At 44.1% G+C, this 15,981-nt stretch overlaps 1 protein-coding gene across 1 annotated transcript in view; it reads left to right on the forward strand.

The window, feature by feature from the left end:
- Positions 1-15,981, forward strand: part of LOC124805745 (protein inscuteable homolog) — a 153,218-nt gene that overhangs the window by 72,317 nt on the left and 64,920 nt on the right. The window contains exons 2-3 of the mRNA XM_047266313.1: positions 1,142-1,454; positions 10,289-10,482. Coding sequence (XP_047122269.1) covers positions 1,142-1,454; positions 10,289-10,482 — 507 coding nt within the window. The remainder of the gene's footprint in view (positions 1-1,141; positions 1,455-10,288; positions 10,483-15,981) is intronic.

Raw genomic sequence — 15,981 nt, forward strand, 5'->3', positions numbered from 1 at the left:
TCTAAGGACTCTCCCAATGAATCTAAACTGGCACCCGCCTTACCAACAACTAATTTTATATGATCATTCCACTTCAAATCGTTCCGTACGCATACTCCCAGATATTTTACAGAAGTAACTGCTACCAGTGTTTGTTCTGCTATCATATAGTCGTACAATAAAGGATCCTTCTTTCTAGGTATTCGCAATACATTACATTTGTCTATGTTAAGGGTCAGTTGCCACTCCCTGCGCTAAGTACCTTAAGTACCTATCCGCTGCAGATCTTCCTGCATTTCGCTGCAATTTTGTAATGTTTGTAGTGTTCGTGAGCGCGTTCATAAGTTGTTGCCGCACATAAAAGTAAAATCGAAACGTAGTGCAACTCTTCCAGAACAGACTGCCGGACACGACAGACGACACATCGACAACCTTCTCAAGAGGGAGGGGATGCAGTGAGAAGAAACTCCGTCAGAGAATACCCTTCGATTTTTTTTTATCATACGAAATTGAGAACTTTCTCAGAGAATGTTCTTTTGCACTGACAATCTTCTGCGGAGTATTTTTTTTTTCTATTTTATTCATAGGAGCCAGTGAGTGTCCTGTGGTATATCCTAGTTTATCCAGAGTAAAGGTTGAAACCAGGATCGAAATTGGTCTGAAATGTTTAGCAGTGTCGTGTCACAGGATAAGGTGGAAGAAATGAATGGTTCAAATGGCTCTGAGCACTGTGGGACTCGCTATGGTCGCAGGTTCGAATCCTGCCTCGGGCATGGATGTGTGTGATGTCCTTAGGTTAGTTAGGTTTAAGTAGTTCTAAGTTCTAGGGGACTGATGACCTCCGAAGTTAAGTCCCATAGTGCTCAGAGCCATTTGAACTATGGGACTTAACTGCTGAGGTCATCAGTCCCCTAGAACTTAGAACTACTTAAACCTAACTAACCTAAGGACATCACACACATCCATGCCCCAGGCAGAATTCGAACCTGCGACTGTAGCGGTCGCGCGGTTCCATACTGTAGCGCCTAGAACCGCTCGGACACTCCGGCCGGCTGAAGAAATGAATGATCTGAAAGCAATTAAAGGTGTCAACTCGAGTAACTGTCTGACTGCACTCCGGCTCCTATATACAGTTTTTGAGCGGAAACTGAACGCTTTGCAGGGTGGAGTCTCCCGGGTGCAGAGCGGCGCCCGGCGCGCCATCTAGCGGCGAGTGGCGGCGCCGGCCCAGCAAGGCGTGGGCCAGCGAGCCGCCGGGCCTGGTGGTAGGGGCGGGCCGCGCCGCCTCCGCCAGCCCCGGCGCCGCCTCGCTCGACTCGGGCTACTCGGACGCCCAGCTGCCGCCCGCCAGGCCCGCCACTCCGGAGCCCGACGCCTACGCGGACATCCTCAAGACGCCCGAAGCCTTCAACGCCTCCTTCTCCCCGCTGCGCACAGACACGCGACTCAGCTGGCTGGCGGAACTAGAGGAACCGGTGAGTGCGTTACGAAGGTCATCAAACTTGTCGTAACTAAACACACCGGGCAAAAAATTAGTCACCCACAGGTGACGTCACGCTGACGCTACGTAACAGTACTTTGAGCCTCGATAATTGACTCAGTTCGGCAAGGAAAGGAACTCACAAACTTCTTCGAGTTTGTTATGTAAATTGGTGGTGGAAGGAGGGGGCGAGGGGGGGGGGGGGTGAGAAAGGAAAAGGATGGAAGGAACTAATGATATAAGCTGTACTGGAACTTCATGCTGAATCAGGGGCATTCAAATCTGGGATCTGTTGCTTACCTGGCAGTTGTGTCAACCTCTGCACCACCCGGAGACAGTATTTATCACAAGTGCACAGACTTTCTCAGTCCTTATCCGTGTCCTCTACACTTGCTAATATTAGTTTCCTGCTGGAGGTCGAAAGTAAATATGCGTCTGCACTTCAGGTTCTGGATTCATTACCCATCTTTTGGACATGCCCAAAAGAACATACACCATGCATTCATATAATTGATTCTCCTTGATGGGCAATGAACCCATACACTTCAGTGTGGGTGCACATTTATATTCGACTTCCAGGGGGAATCTAAAATTAAAGAGCTTGGAGGATGTGGATGGGTACTGTGGATCAGTGGCACTGTGTGAGAATGTGACTCCGCGTGGGGTATTTCTGAGATAGTCCACAGCTTTTTGGTAAACACTGTGTCTGGGTAGTGCAGAGGTAAATGCAACTGCCTTGTAAGTGGGGGATCCTGGGTTCCGAGTTCTGGTCCAACACACACTTCCACTCATCACCACTGATTCCACAAAAAGTCCCAATGTAGCATGTAGCTGATATCATTAGTTCCTTCCTCTGCTTTTCCTTCTCCCCCCCCCCCTCCCCCCTCTTACAAAAAAATGGTTCAAATGGCTCTGAGCGCTATGCAACTTAACTTCTGAGGTAATCAGTCGCCTAGAACTTAGAACTAATTAAACCTAACTAACCTAAGGATATCACACACATCCATGCCCGAGGCAGGATTTGAACCTGCGACCGTAGCGGTCGCTCGGTTCCAGACTGTATTGCCTAGAACCGCACGGCCACTCCGGCCGGCCCCCTCTTACAAGTTGAGTTTTCATAATGTGTATCACAGCTGTTCTTTCGGACATGGCTAGAAGAACAGAGACCATGCATTAATATAATTCTTCAACTTTGCCATATCCAGCTGAAGCCACTCATATATATTTAGATTCTGTAGAGCTACCAAATTGCAGGGGTTGTTGATTGCTGCATTTCACTCATCAGTGCAATTTCTAAAGGACTTGGATCGAGTGATTTAGTGTGCAAATTGAGGTGGACAGTGTGCCGGAGTGTTTCTGAAACCAGAAATATTTGTATGCAGTGCTGTCAAAATAAAGTTGTCACATTAGAAGAGGGAGTGTTCACAACATACTCATTATGAGGGTTAGGATTAAAGAGCAACACTTACCATGGGACCGCGTCTGCTCATCACCACCAATTTCATCTAGATTTTTAGCATATGTAGGGCTTGGCCAGAAATGAAAGTGACAGTATTGGGAGCTCCGGATGGCCAGGTATTTATGGAAAAAAGAAGAAGAAAAAAATAGCATAATAGCAGCAGAATAGCAGCGGCGAGTGTTTATCAGAGCTAGAGTATCAACAGGAGTGCCACAGGGAAGTGTGATAGGCCCACTGTTATTTTCTATGTACATAAATGATCTGGCAGACAGGGTAAGCAGCAGTCTGCTAATAATGCCATGGTGTTTAGGAAGATGTCATCATTGAGTGATGTAGCAAGATACAAGATGGCTTGGACAAAATTTCTAGTTGTTGTGATGGATGGCAGCCAGCTCTAAATGTAGAAAAACATAAGTGAATGCAGTTGAACAGGAAAAACAAACCCATGATTTTTTAATACAGCATTAGTAGTGTGCTGCTTGGCACAGTGACGTCAGTTTAATATCCGAGCATAACTTTGCAAAGCAATAAGAAATGGAATGAGCATGTAAGTACTGTAGTAGGGAAGGCAAATGGTCAGCTTTGATTTATTGGGAGAATTTTAGGAATGTGTGGTTCATCTTTAAAGGAGACTGCATATAGGACACTAGTGTGACCCATTGTTGAGTACTGTTTGAGTGCTTGGAATACGCACCAAGTCACATTAAAGGAAGACATTGAAGCAATTCAAAGGTGGGCTGCTAGATTTGTTACTGCTGGTCGTTTATGCTAGTGGCATTTTCAGGCAGCTGTTAGCACAGTGAAAAGATTGCAGAATGGTAATTGGAGGGTCATGGATTTGAGTACATCTGCAGAAACCTTTATCAATTTTTACTGTACTTATACTGTAAATGAACTGATACACACAATAAACATTACTTATTATAATTTTCATAAGAGGCATGAAAAGGAAAGGCATAGGAAAGTTTGGGATTGCAGATAAATTTGAAAGAATGAATTGCACTTTTAACATCCACAAGACCTATGAATCCTGCCTAACTCAGTTCACTCCTCCATCCAACCGTGATCCACCCCCACTGCCCCCAAATCACCCCTGTTAACTTTCCAGAATTTCTTAACCTCGACCTTGCTTTACCATCATTCCCCAAATCCCTCATCGTGCAAACTAACCTTACATCCACAGAAAGAACCACAGTCTACCATCTAAAAACTGATCCCAGCCGTATAATCTTACTTGCAGACAAAGGTTCCACCAGAACCACAAGGATTACTTGGCAGAAGGACTCCACCAGCTAAAATCCTTGCCACAGTGGCCCCATTCCAGAAATCCAGCAGGTTCTCCAGTTACTCCTCAAATCATTAAGCCCATCCCAGAACCTCTTCCCAGAGTCCATCTTTCTGCTCACCCATACCACTCCCCACACTCCTACCTTGTAATGCTTCCTAAAGTCCATAATCCCAACCACCCAGGACACCCCATTGTGGCCAGTCACTGTGCCCCCACTGAGAAAATATCTACTCTAATAGACCAACACCTTCAACCCGGAACCTGACCTCCTATATAAAAGATACCAGCTATTTCCTCCACTGACTCTCCCACAGTTCCCATCCCTTTACCACACGGTGCCCTTTACATTAACATCCCTAATACCCATGGCCTTACTGCTACTAAAAACTACCTTTCCCAGTGCCTGAAGGATTCCAAAGCGACGATCTCCTTCCTAGTCACCATGACCATCTATATCCTCAATTTCTTTTCCTTTGAAGGCATTACCTACAAACAAATCCAGGGTACAGCTATGGGCACCCACATGGCACCATCTTAGGCCAACATATCCTTCCTAAACACCCATAATCATAAACCCCTCACCTGGTTCATATTCATTTATGACATCTTTGCGATTTGGATTGAGAGTGAGGACACTGTGTCCGCATTCTTCCACAACTTCAAGAACTCCTCCCACATTTGCTTCACCTGGTCTTTTTTTTTTCATCTGTCTACTGACTGGTTTGATGCGGCCCGCCACGAACACCTTTCCTGTGCTAACCTCTTCATCTCAGAGTAGCACTTGCAACCTACGTCCTCAATTATTTGCTTGACGTATTCCAATCTCTGTCTTCCTCTACAGTTTTTGCCCTCTACCGCTCCCTCTAGTACCATGGAAGTCATTTCCTCATGTCTTAGCAGATGTCCTATCATCCTGTCCCATCTCCTTATCAGTGTTTTCCACATATTCCTTTCCTCTCCGAATCTGCGTAGAACCTCCTCATTCCTTACCTTAGCAGTCCACTTAATTTTCAACATTCGTGTGTAGCACCATATCTCAAATGCTTCGATTCTCTTCTGTTCCGGTTTTCCCACAGTCCATGTTTCACTACCATACAATGCTGTACTCCAGACGTACATCCTCAGACATTTCTTCCTCAAATTAAGGCCGGTATTTGATATTAGTAGACTTCTCTTGGCCAGAAATGCCTTTTTTGCCATAGCGAGTCTGCTTTTGATGTCCTCCTTGCTCCGTCCGTCATTGGTTATTTTACTGCCTAGGTAGCAGAATTCCTTAACTTCATTGACTTCGTGACCATCAATCCTGATGTTAAGTTTCTCGCTGTCTCATTTCTACTACTTCTCATTACCTTCGTCTTTCTCCGATTTACTCTCAAACCATACTGTGTACTCATTAGACTGTTCATTCCGTTCAGCAGATCATTTAATTCTTCTTCACTTTCACTCAGGATAGCAATGTCATCAGCGAATCGTATCATTGATATCCTTTCATCTTTTATTTTAATTCCACTCCTGAACCTTTCTTTTATTTCCATCATTGCTTCCTCGATGTGCAGATTGAAGAGTAGGGGCGAAAGGCTACAGCCTTGTCTTACACCCTTCTTAATACGAGCACTTCGTTCTTAATCGTCCACTCTTATTATTCCCTCTTGGTTGTTGTACATATTGTATATGACCCGTCTCTCCCTATAGCTTACCCCTACTTTTTTCAGAATCTCGAACAGCTTGCACCATTTTATATTGTCGAACGCTTTTTCCAGGTCGACAAATCCTATGAAAGTGTCTTGATTTTTCTTTAGCCTTGCTTCCATTATTAGCCGTAACGTCAGAATTGCCTCTCTCGTCCCTTTACTTTTCCTAAAGCCAAACTGATAGTCACCTAGCGCATTCTCAATTTTCTTTTCCATTCTTCTGTACATTATTCTTGTAAGCAGCTTCGATGCATGAGCTGTTAAGCTGATTGTGCGATAATTCTCGCACTTGTCAGCTCTTGCCGTCTTCGGAATTGTGTGGACGATGCTTTTCCGAAAGTCAGTTGGTATATCGCCAGACTCATATATTCTACACACCAACGTGAATAGTCGTTTTGTTGCCACTTCCCCCAATGATTTTAGAAATTCTGATGGAATGTTATCTATTCCTTCTGCCTTATTTGACCGTAAGTCCTCCAAAGCTCTTTTAAATTCCGATTCTAATACTGGATCCCTTATCTCTTCTAAATCGACCCCTGTTTCTTCTTCTATCACATCAGACAAATCTTCACCCTCATAGAGGCTTTCAATGTATTCTTTCCACCTATCTGCTCTCTCCTCTGCATTTAACAGTGGAATTCCTGTTGCACTCTTAATGTTACCACCATTGCTTTTAATGTCACCAAAGGTTGTTTTGACTTTCCTGTATGCTGAGTCTGTCTTTCCGACAATCATATCTTTTTCAATGTCTTCACATTTTTCCTGCAGCCATTTCGTCTTAGCTTCCCTGCACTTCCTATTTATTTCATTCCTCAGCGACTTGTATTTCTGTATTCCTGATTTTCCCGGAACATGTTTGTACTTCCTCCTTTCATCAATCAACTGAAGTATTTCTTCTGTTACTCATGGTTTCTTCGCAGCTACCTTCTTTGTACCTATGTTTTCCTTCCCAACTTCTGTGATGGCCCTTTTTAGAGATGTCCATTCCTCTTCAACTGTACTGCCTACTGCGCTATTCCTTATTGCTGTATCTACAGCGTTAGAGAACTTCAAACGTATCTCGTCATTCCTTAGTACTTCCGTATCCCACTTCTTTGCGTATTGATTCTTCCTGACTAATGTCTTGAACTTCAGCCTACTCTTCATCACTACTATATTGTGATCCGAGTCTATATCTGCTCCTGGGTACGCCTTACAATCCAGTATCTGATTTCGGAATCTCTGTCTGACCATGATGTAATCTAATTGAAATCTTCCCGTATCTCCCGGCCTTTTCCAAGTATACTTCCTCCTCTTGTGATTCTTGAACATGGTATTCGCTATTACTAGCTGAAACTTGTTACAGAACTCAATTAGTCTTTCTCCTCCTTCATTCCTTGTCCCAAGCCCATATTCTCCTGTAACCTTTTCTTCTGCTCCTTCCCCTACAACTGCATTCCAGTCGCCCATGACTATTAGATTTTCGTCCCCCTTTACATACTGCATTACCTTTTCAATATCCTCATACACTTTCTCTATCTGTTCATCTTCAGCTTGCGATGCCGGCATGTATACCTGAACTATCGTTGTCGGTGTTCGTCTGCTGTCGATTCTGATTAGAACAACCCGGTCACTGAACTGTTCACAGTAACACACCCTCTGCCCTACCTTCCTATTCATAACGAATCCTACACCTGTTATACCATTTTCTGCTGCTGTTGATATTACCCGATACTCATCTGGCCAGAAATCCTTTTCTTCCTTCCACTTCACTTCACTGACCCCTACTGTATCTAGATTGAGCCTTTGTATTTCCCTTTTCAGATTTTCTAGTTTCCCTACCACGTTCAAGCTTCTGACATTCCATGCCCCAACTCATAGAACGTTATCCTTTCGTTGATTATTTAATCTTTTTCTCATGGTAACCTCCCCCTTGGCAGTCCCCTCCCGGAGATCCGAATGGGGGACTATTCCGGAATCTTTTGCGAATGGAGAGATCATCATGACCTCCTTCAATTACAGGCCACATGTCCTGTGGATACACGTTACGTGTCTTTAATGTAGTGGTTTCCATTGCCTTCTGCATCCTCATGTCTTCTGCCTTTAGGGGCAATTTCCCACCCCTAGGACAAGAGTGTGCCCTGAAACTCTATCCGCTCCTCCACCCTCTTTGACAAGGCCGTTGGCAGAATGAGGCTGACTTCTTATGCCGGAAGTCTTCGGCCGCCAATGCTGATTATTTATCAAAATTTAGGCAATGGCAGGGATCGAACCCGGGACCGAAGACGTTTTGATTATGAATCAAAGACGCTACCCCTAGACCACGGGTACCCTGGTCCTACTCAACCCAAAAAACTACGTTCCTAGATGTTGACCTCTTCCTCGAAGATGGCTACATCAAACCCAGCAATACCTCCACTTCGACAGCTGCCACCCATTCCATACCAAGGAGTCCCTTTTATACAGCCTAGCAACCATTGGTCATTGCATCTGCAGTGATGAGTGGCGCCTCTCGAATTATACCAAGGGTCTCACTGAAGCATTTGCTGACCATAGTTATCCTCCCAACATTAAAAACAAGTATTCTGTGCCTTACCTTTCCAGTCTCCCACCACCTCCCCAAAGTCCCACTGTCCGGCTACAGAGGTGCACCCCCCCCCCCCCCCAGACCCCCCAACCCCAACCCCCAACTCAACACCACCCAGGACTGGAGCAATTGAATTACATTTTCTGCCAGGGTTTGGACTACCTCTTGTCGTGCTCTGAAATGAGAAATATCCTGCCCGCTAAGAAATATCCTGCCCACTATTCTCCCCACCCCTCCCACAGTGGTTTTCCTCTGTCCACCTAACCTACACAATATACTTGTCCATCCCTACACAACACCTGCTCCCAACCCCTTACGTCATGGCTGATACTCCTGTAATAGGCCTAGATGCAACACCTGTCCCATACATCCTCCCACCACCACCACCACCACCACCACCACCACCACCTACTCGAGTCCAGTCGCATTCACCTATCCCATCAAAGGCAGTGCTCCCTGTGAAACCAGTCATGTGACCTACAAGCTGAGCTGCAACCACTGTGCTGTCTTCTATGTGGCCACAACAGCCAACAAGCTGTCTGTCCGTATGAATGGCCACCGACAAACTGTGGCCAAGAAACAAGTGGACTACCCAGTTGCTGAGCATGCTGCCAAACATGACATCCTTCATTTCAGTGACTGGTTTACAGCCTGTGCCATATGGATCATTCCAAAAAACACGAGCTTTTCTGAATTGCGCAGGTGGGAACTTTCGCTGTAATATATCTTATGTTCCCTCAACCCTCCTGACGTCAACCTTTGTTAGTCACTGTCCTTACCCAGCCAGCCTCCCTGTTCCTATTCCAGCACTATACACCCCTCATTCCACCATTTTACCCAGTCTTTTTACTTCTCTCCATTTCCACTACCTCCCCTCTCCACATCTCCCCTGCCTTCCGTCTAACCTGCAGCATTTCACTATCCGCCACCCCTACCCTACTATCCCTTCCCTTCCCCACCCCAGCCTCCTCCTTACCTCCACCCAATCACCTCTTCCATTGTGCACAGGTGCTGCTGCTTGCAGTGTTGTTTCAGTTGCCTGAAACTGCAGTCACGTGTGTGAGTTGGCATTTTTGTGTGTGTGTGTGTGTGTGTGTGTGTGTGTGTGTGTGTGTGTGTGTGTGTGTGTGTGTGTCTCACCATCTGTGTTATATGGTGAATAGCAACTTTCCTTCTCATAATACTGTTACATTCCCTCCTCGATTTTCCATTGTTTGATACGTAAATATAATAATGCTACTTTGGTAGTATGTACTTCTCAAGGATTTTCAAGACAACTAGGTTCGAATTTTTATGAAACATTTAAACAACATATAAGTTATTGGAGCACCATCAGCACGATGATCTATGTTGACAGACCATAAAGTGTGCCATATGTCCTGCATTTGATTATTGTCCTTTTTTCACCCTACCAAACACGTTTATCACTTCAATGTATCATGTGCCTTTGAGAATCATCGTCATCGTCATCATCATCACCATCGTCATCTTCTTCTTCTTGTTCTACATCATCATCATCATCATCTGACGACAGTGAAGACAACGATGATAATGATAATAGTGGTATACATTAGTGGTGAAATATAATGGAGATGAAATAAGGCATCTCATGAAATTACATAAATCCCTTTGGTACACCCTGTACAGTGAACTGGGTGATCAAATGCTTCTCATAAATTACAGAAATACCTATTCCTAATTTTTTGTCAAATTAGTCAGTTTCATTCACAGGAAAGACATTAAATGATGCAAAATTTTGATTTGTGCATGTGATGAGCTGTTATGGGGGCCTTTGCTGATTCAAGAGAGGATGTTTCTGTGGCAGGATGCGGACACCGATAGTAGTTCCCGCAGGGACAGCCGGCCAGAGGCAGAGCAGAGTCCCGTGGTTGACTCTCCGCTTGACTGCCAGCCTGTCTGCACGTCTACCCCCAAAGGACACACTGAGGCCCGCAAAGCCGCCAGGCCTCAGCGCGTGCGTCTGCGCCCACCACACAACCTGCTGCCAGAGTTCAACAGGTGTGTAGTTAATTGTCATATCATTGTTGAGTGAAGGTGCAGCTGTTTGTTGGTTGTATGTAAAGCCTGTTAATGGCACCAAAGGTAGTGCCCAGTCCCTAGTGAATGAATGAGACAGGAACTGAAATTGAGGGTAGCAAAGCGAAAGCTGAAATGCTTAACTTCATTTTCATATGTTCTTTTACAAAGGAAAATCCAGGAGAATTGCCCCAACTTAATCCTTGTGCGACTGAAAAGATCAATGACATGAGTATTAGTGTCAGTGGTGTTGAGAAACAGCTGAAAGCGTTAAAATTGTACAAAGCTCCAGGCCCCAATGTAATCCCTTTCAGATTTCAAACTGAATGTCTGGTTGCGCTAGCTGCTCTTCTAACTGTGATCTATCATAGATTCCTTGAACAATGGCCATGGCACATTATTGTCTGAAACCTAACTCACACTTTTCTCATGACGTACTGAAAGCCTTGCATCAAGGCATCCAGGTAGATGCTGTATTTCATATGGGGTATCAAGTGAAATTTGTGGCTGGATTGAGGACTTTTTGGCAGGGAGGACACAGCATGTTACCATGGATGGAGAGTCATTGTCAGATGTAGAAGTAACTTCGGGTGTACTGCAGGGAAGTGTGCTGGGACACTTGCTGTTCATACTGTATATTAATGATCTTGCAGACAATATTATTAGTAAAATCAGCCTTTTTATAGATGATGCAATTATCTCTAATGAGGTATAGTCTGAAAGAAGCTACATAAATATTCAGTCATATCTTGATAAGATTTCAATGTGATGCAGAGATTGGCAACTTGCTCTAAATGTTCAGAAATGTACAATTTTGCACTTCACATGACAAAAAAAATGTAGTATCGTGTGATTATAATATCAATAAGTCACTTTTGTAATCAGCCAACTCATACAAATACCTGGGAGTAACACTTTTTAGGGATATGAAATGGGACGATCAGATAGGTTACATTGTGGGTACAGATGTAGAAGTAAGTTTGTTTTATTGGTAAAATACTGGGGAGGTGCAACCAGTCTACAAAGGAGATTACCTACGAATCACTCATGTGACCAGTTCTATAATATTGTCCCAGTGTGCGGGACCTGCACCAAATAGGACTAACAGGGGATATTGAACGTATACAGAGAATAACAGCATGAATAGTTACAGGTTTATTTAATTCTTGGGAGAGTGACACAGAGATACTGAAGGAACTGAAATGGCAGACTCTTGATGACTATCCCAAGAAAGTCTATTAACGAAGTTTCAAGAACCGGCTTTAAATGATTACTCTAGGTATATACTACAACCCCCTATGTATCGCTCATGCAGGGATTGTGAGGATAAGATAAGAATAATTAGTGCATGCACAGAGGCATTCAGATACTCATTCTTCCCTCACTCCATATGTGAATGTAACAGGAAGAAACCTTAATAACGGGTACAATGGGACGTACCCTCTGCTATGCACCACAGAGTGGTTTACGGAATATAAATCTAGGTGTTGATGTAGACCCTTGCGAATGATGGAGAACATAACTACAAATATAACTGAACTTTCAGGAGATATTCCTTATACTGGGGTGGTTGCCTTTCCTAAAAGAAATGTGGATTGAGGATTGAATTTAATTAAATTTTATTCAGTGTCACAAGCAAGCAGAGACCACTTGTCTCTTATACCAATATACGCAGAAATATCCTGGGACAACTCCTGAAATTTTTCAGCTGAGTTTGGGTTCATGCTGTGGAAAGTCTTGTATAGTGCACTCTCAAGTGTCCATCAAATATTCAAGGAACAGTGCAACTGTATTGGCTGGAGAGCCATTTTTCAAGGAGCCAGAAAAAAGCTGTGCAATTTATGAGCTTAATACAGCCAGTTCAGTTATATGAAGGTAAGTTGCTGCTCACCATATAGTTGAGATGGTGAGTCGCAGGTAGGCACAACAATGAGCCTGTTCTAAACAAAGCTTTCAGCCTGTAAGGCCTTCATGAAAAATAGACCACACACACACACACACACACACACACACACACACACACACACTCACACACTCTCTCTCTCCCTCTCTCTCTCTCTCTCTCTCTCTCTCTCAGGCAACTGTAGTCACACTCACTGTTGCCTTAGACTGTAGTGTGTGTGAGCTTTTTTAGCGCACGTGTGCGTGTGTGTGTGTGTGTGTGTGTGTGTGTGTGTGTGTGTGGGGGGGGGGGGGGGGTTATATTTTTAATGAAGGCTGGGGGAGAGCTTTATTTGGAACAGTCTTCATTGTTTAATGTTTGTGATAGACAGGTATTGACTTTACCTATCTATAGACAGCCATAGTGTAACGGAGTTATGTTAGATACATTCATAACTTGAAATATTGGATAAAAGCAACAGCTGAGTAGCAGAAGAGCAGCAGCAGCAGTGGCTTTTATTTCTTTTTTCCCCCTGTCTCCGAAGTAACTGTTTACTCTTAATATACATAACAGTAGTAGTTCCCATAATCATTGGTATAAGTAGATTAACACTAGTTCTACTTTGTTGTTAGCATATTTTAGCACTGTTCATAATTTGTTGTTAATATACTTTACGGTAATAACCTGCTGTGCTCCTTGTCATTTTTAACGTATAACTTGCCTCATAACATGTTCCTGAAGGCTACTCGTCATGATGGGATTTACAGAACATAATATCTGAATATTGTTGTAACTTGGACACACAACACAACCAAGAATGTTAGTTCAACTTTATTAGGCTGTGGCATGTATGCCATCCACTATAACATACACTGAACACAATAAGATAAGGCAAATGCATGCAAGCAGTAATAACATGATAACTGAGTGTGAGCATAGTGCAGCAGGCTCTATCGGAAGTTCACAGTATTGTTCTCTCATGATGCACTCTGACAGATGCCAACACATTGCTAATGCACATGGCTTTCAAGTGTGTACGCATTACTTTATTCCTCTTTTCTTGGGGAACAACTCAGATTTGCGAGATGTCCATGATGTCTTCCTCTGTGTGGCTCTGACTGAGGTGTCATGCTGATTTGGTGCATATGGTCGTAAGTACTTGGGGCACAGGCAGCATCACAGTCCGCCTTCTCATGTCAACCCATACAGTAGGATGAGTGATGTTGGAACGAGCTCCATGTCCACATCATGTCCACAGCCTGATAGTGGTGGTGTCCCCCTGCAGTTGGAGGCTGAAGTGGAGGAAACAGCTCCAGTGTGGACAGAAGCTGCATTGGTACTGTTAGTGGTATTGAAAAAGCTGTGCCACGTGACAAGGGGTACCCTCGTATGTCATGACAGTGACCCACCCTCATCAGGTGATCCGTCAAGCAACACAGACTGCTGTGGCAATGTCAGTCTTCCGGCCAGGGTTGTCTGGTCATCCACGTGCAGGCAAAACTGATGAAAATGATGTGCACATAGGTCCTCCTCTGTATGGACATCGTGATGGTGACCACGGCATCTGGAGGTGACAGCAGGAATCCATTTTGGGTGACGACCAAACCCGCATGCCCAGACAGCCATCCTGGGGCGGAAACGTGTCAACACCTGCACAGATTGGCATCCCTAGCTGGGCCACAGGGGATGCAGGAGTGTCCAGTGTTGACGCTTGTGGAGCATTGCGACAGGGCTGTTGTTGCCGAATGGCATGAACTGATAGGATGACAGAAATTGATTTAAGGCAATGTTGGATGGGGACCGAGTCATGTACTCCTTCATTTTCATGTTGAATGTTCTAACCTTTCAGCCTCACTATTGGACTGCAAATGGGAGGACAGGGTGGAAATGTGGCAAATCCCACAGTTGTTGCAAAAGGTGGCAAACCCCTGCAACACAAACTGAGGGCTGTTATCAGAGACAAGTGTTGCCGGAAATCCTTCACTGGAAAAACTTTTCCAACAGGGCTGCTATGGTGGCAGAGGCTGAAGTTGACAGGCAACAAACAATGTATGGAAACTGAGAGAATGCTTCAATTACTATTAGCCAGTATGCATTAATGGAAGGGCTGGTGAAATTGATGTAGAGATGGTCTCAGGCCTGCGAAGATCGCAGCTGTGGAGATCACATTGCCTGCAGACCATCTTGCTGGGCAGTGCATCGAGAACATGCTATAACCAAACAAGTGACGTTGCCATCCAAACCAGGTGGGCTAATACCTTGATGCTTGACATCCCCCAGTTATCAGACTACAGCAGTTGCAAGAGCTCCAAATGGAGAGGCAAGGGAATCACAGCACGAGAAGCTAAATGGTCTGTATCAAGGAGTAGAACACCATCAATGACACAGAAACATTGCCGAAACACATAGTGATTATGGAGGGGGTCGAATACCCACAATGGGGGTACCTCAGACCAGCCATGTTGTATGAAATGTATTGTTTCTGTAAATCAGATTGGTAGCGCTAGCCTGTGCAACCCAAGTCCTGGCGATCGGAAAGCCATTGACAGTTTGTTGAGCTCATTCATGAATGTGGAAAACAGAGTAACTACTCCTGATCAAAAATTGGGTCTGGACCGACTGGAAGATGGGAGAATGCATCAGCAATTGCATGTTTAGCTGTGGGGAAGAAGTGAATCTCGTAGATGTACCAAGAGAGGAACAGCACCCAATGTTGAAGGCAATGTTTTGCTTTTTCTGGCAATGATGCTGAGGGATTTGACACCATAAAGGAAAACATTAAACTTCTTTAAGGTGTAAACAATGGCGAGGGCTTCTTCCTCTATTTTTGAATATCTAGTTTGAGCCAAATTAAAAGTCTTCGACATGTATGCAGTAGGCCGCTTGGAGCCATCAGAATATTTATGAGCTAACATCGCACACAGCCCATGCTGGGAAGCATCTGCTGCTAACACTAAATGTTGACCTGGTTGGTAGGTTATGAGGCAAGGTGGAGATTTTAACATAGACTTCAGTTTGGAAAACGCCGTTTCACACACCTGCAACAAGTAGAAAGACGCCCACTTATGGAGCAAGGCATGGAAAGGTTGTACAACCGGTGCTGCCCCAGGCAAAAACTGATGATAATAAGTAGAGACTGGATTATATGCATCATAAAAAATCTTAAACTATGCATGAAAAGTGCCGAAATATGCAATATCAAATAATATAAAAACATGGTTGTTACTGCATGCATTATATCTCAAAGTCGAACCTATGGACATCAATTATGAGGAAGAGCACCAGCCGCATGTAAAATCTGTATATTTAGAATGCTGATATCTTTTTCTGAATATTTTTTGGTAGAAGTTAGGAAGGGGGACTTTCGGGGATTATTTTCTAAAAATTTGCAAAATGGGGACGCATTCCGTGTTTCAAGAATTGTTCCTTCTTTGCTATTGTCGGTAACAAGCGGATACGATGTGAGTGAGTCGCAGCTAAACAATCAATATGTACAGGACCAACTTCGAGATATCACACGCAGAGGGGCATGCTCAAAAACTCCGTAATATTTTTTTTTTTTTTTTTTTTTTTTTTTTTTTTTTTTTTTAAAAAAAAGT

Source organism: Schistocerca piceifrons, chromosome 7, assembly GCF_021461385.2.
Source record: "Schistocerca piceifrons isolate TAMUIC-IGC-003096 chromosome 7, iqSchPice1.1, whole genome shotgun sequence".
Classification (NCBI taxonomy): Eukaryota; Metazoa; Arthropoda; class Insecta; order Orthoptera; family Acrididae; genus Schistocerca; species Schistocerca piceifrons.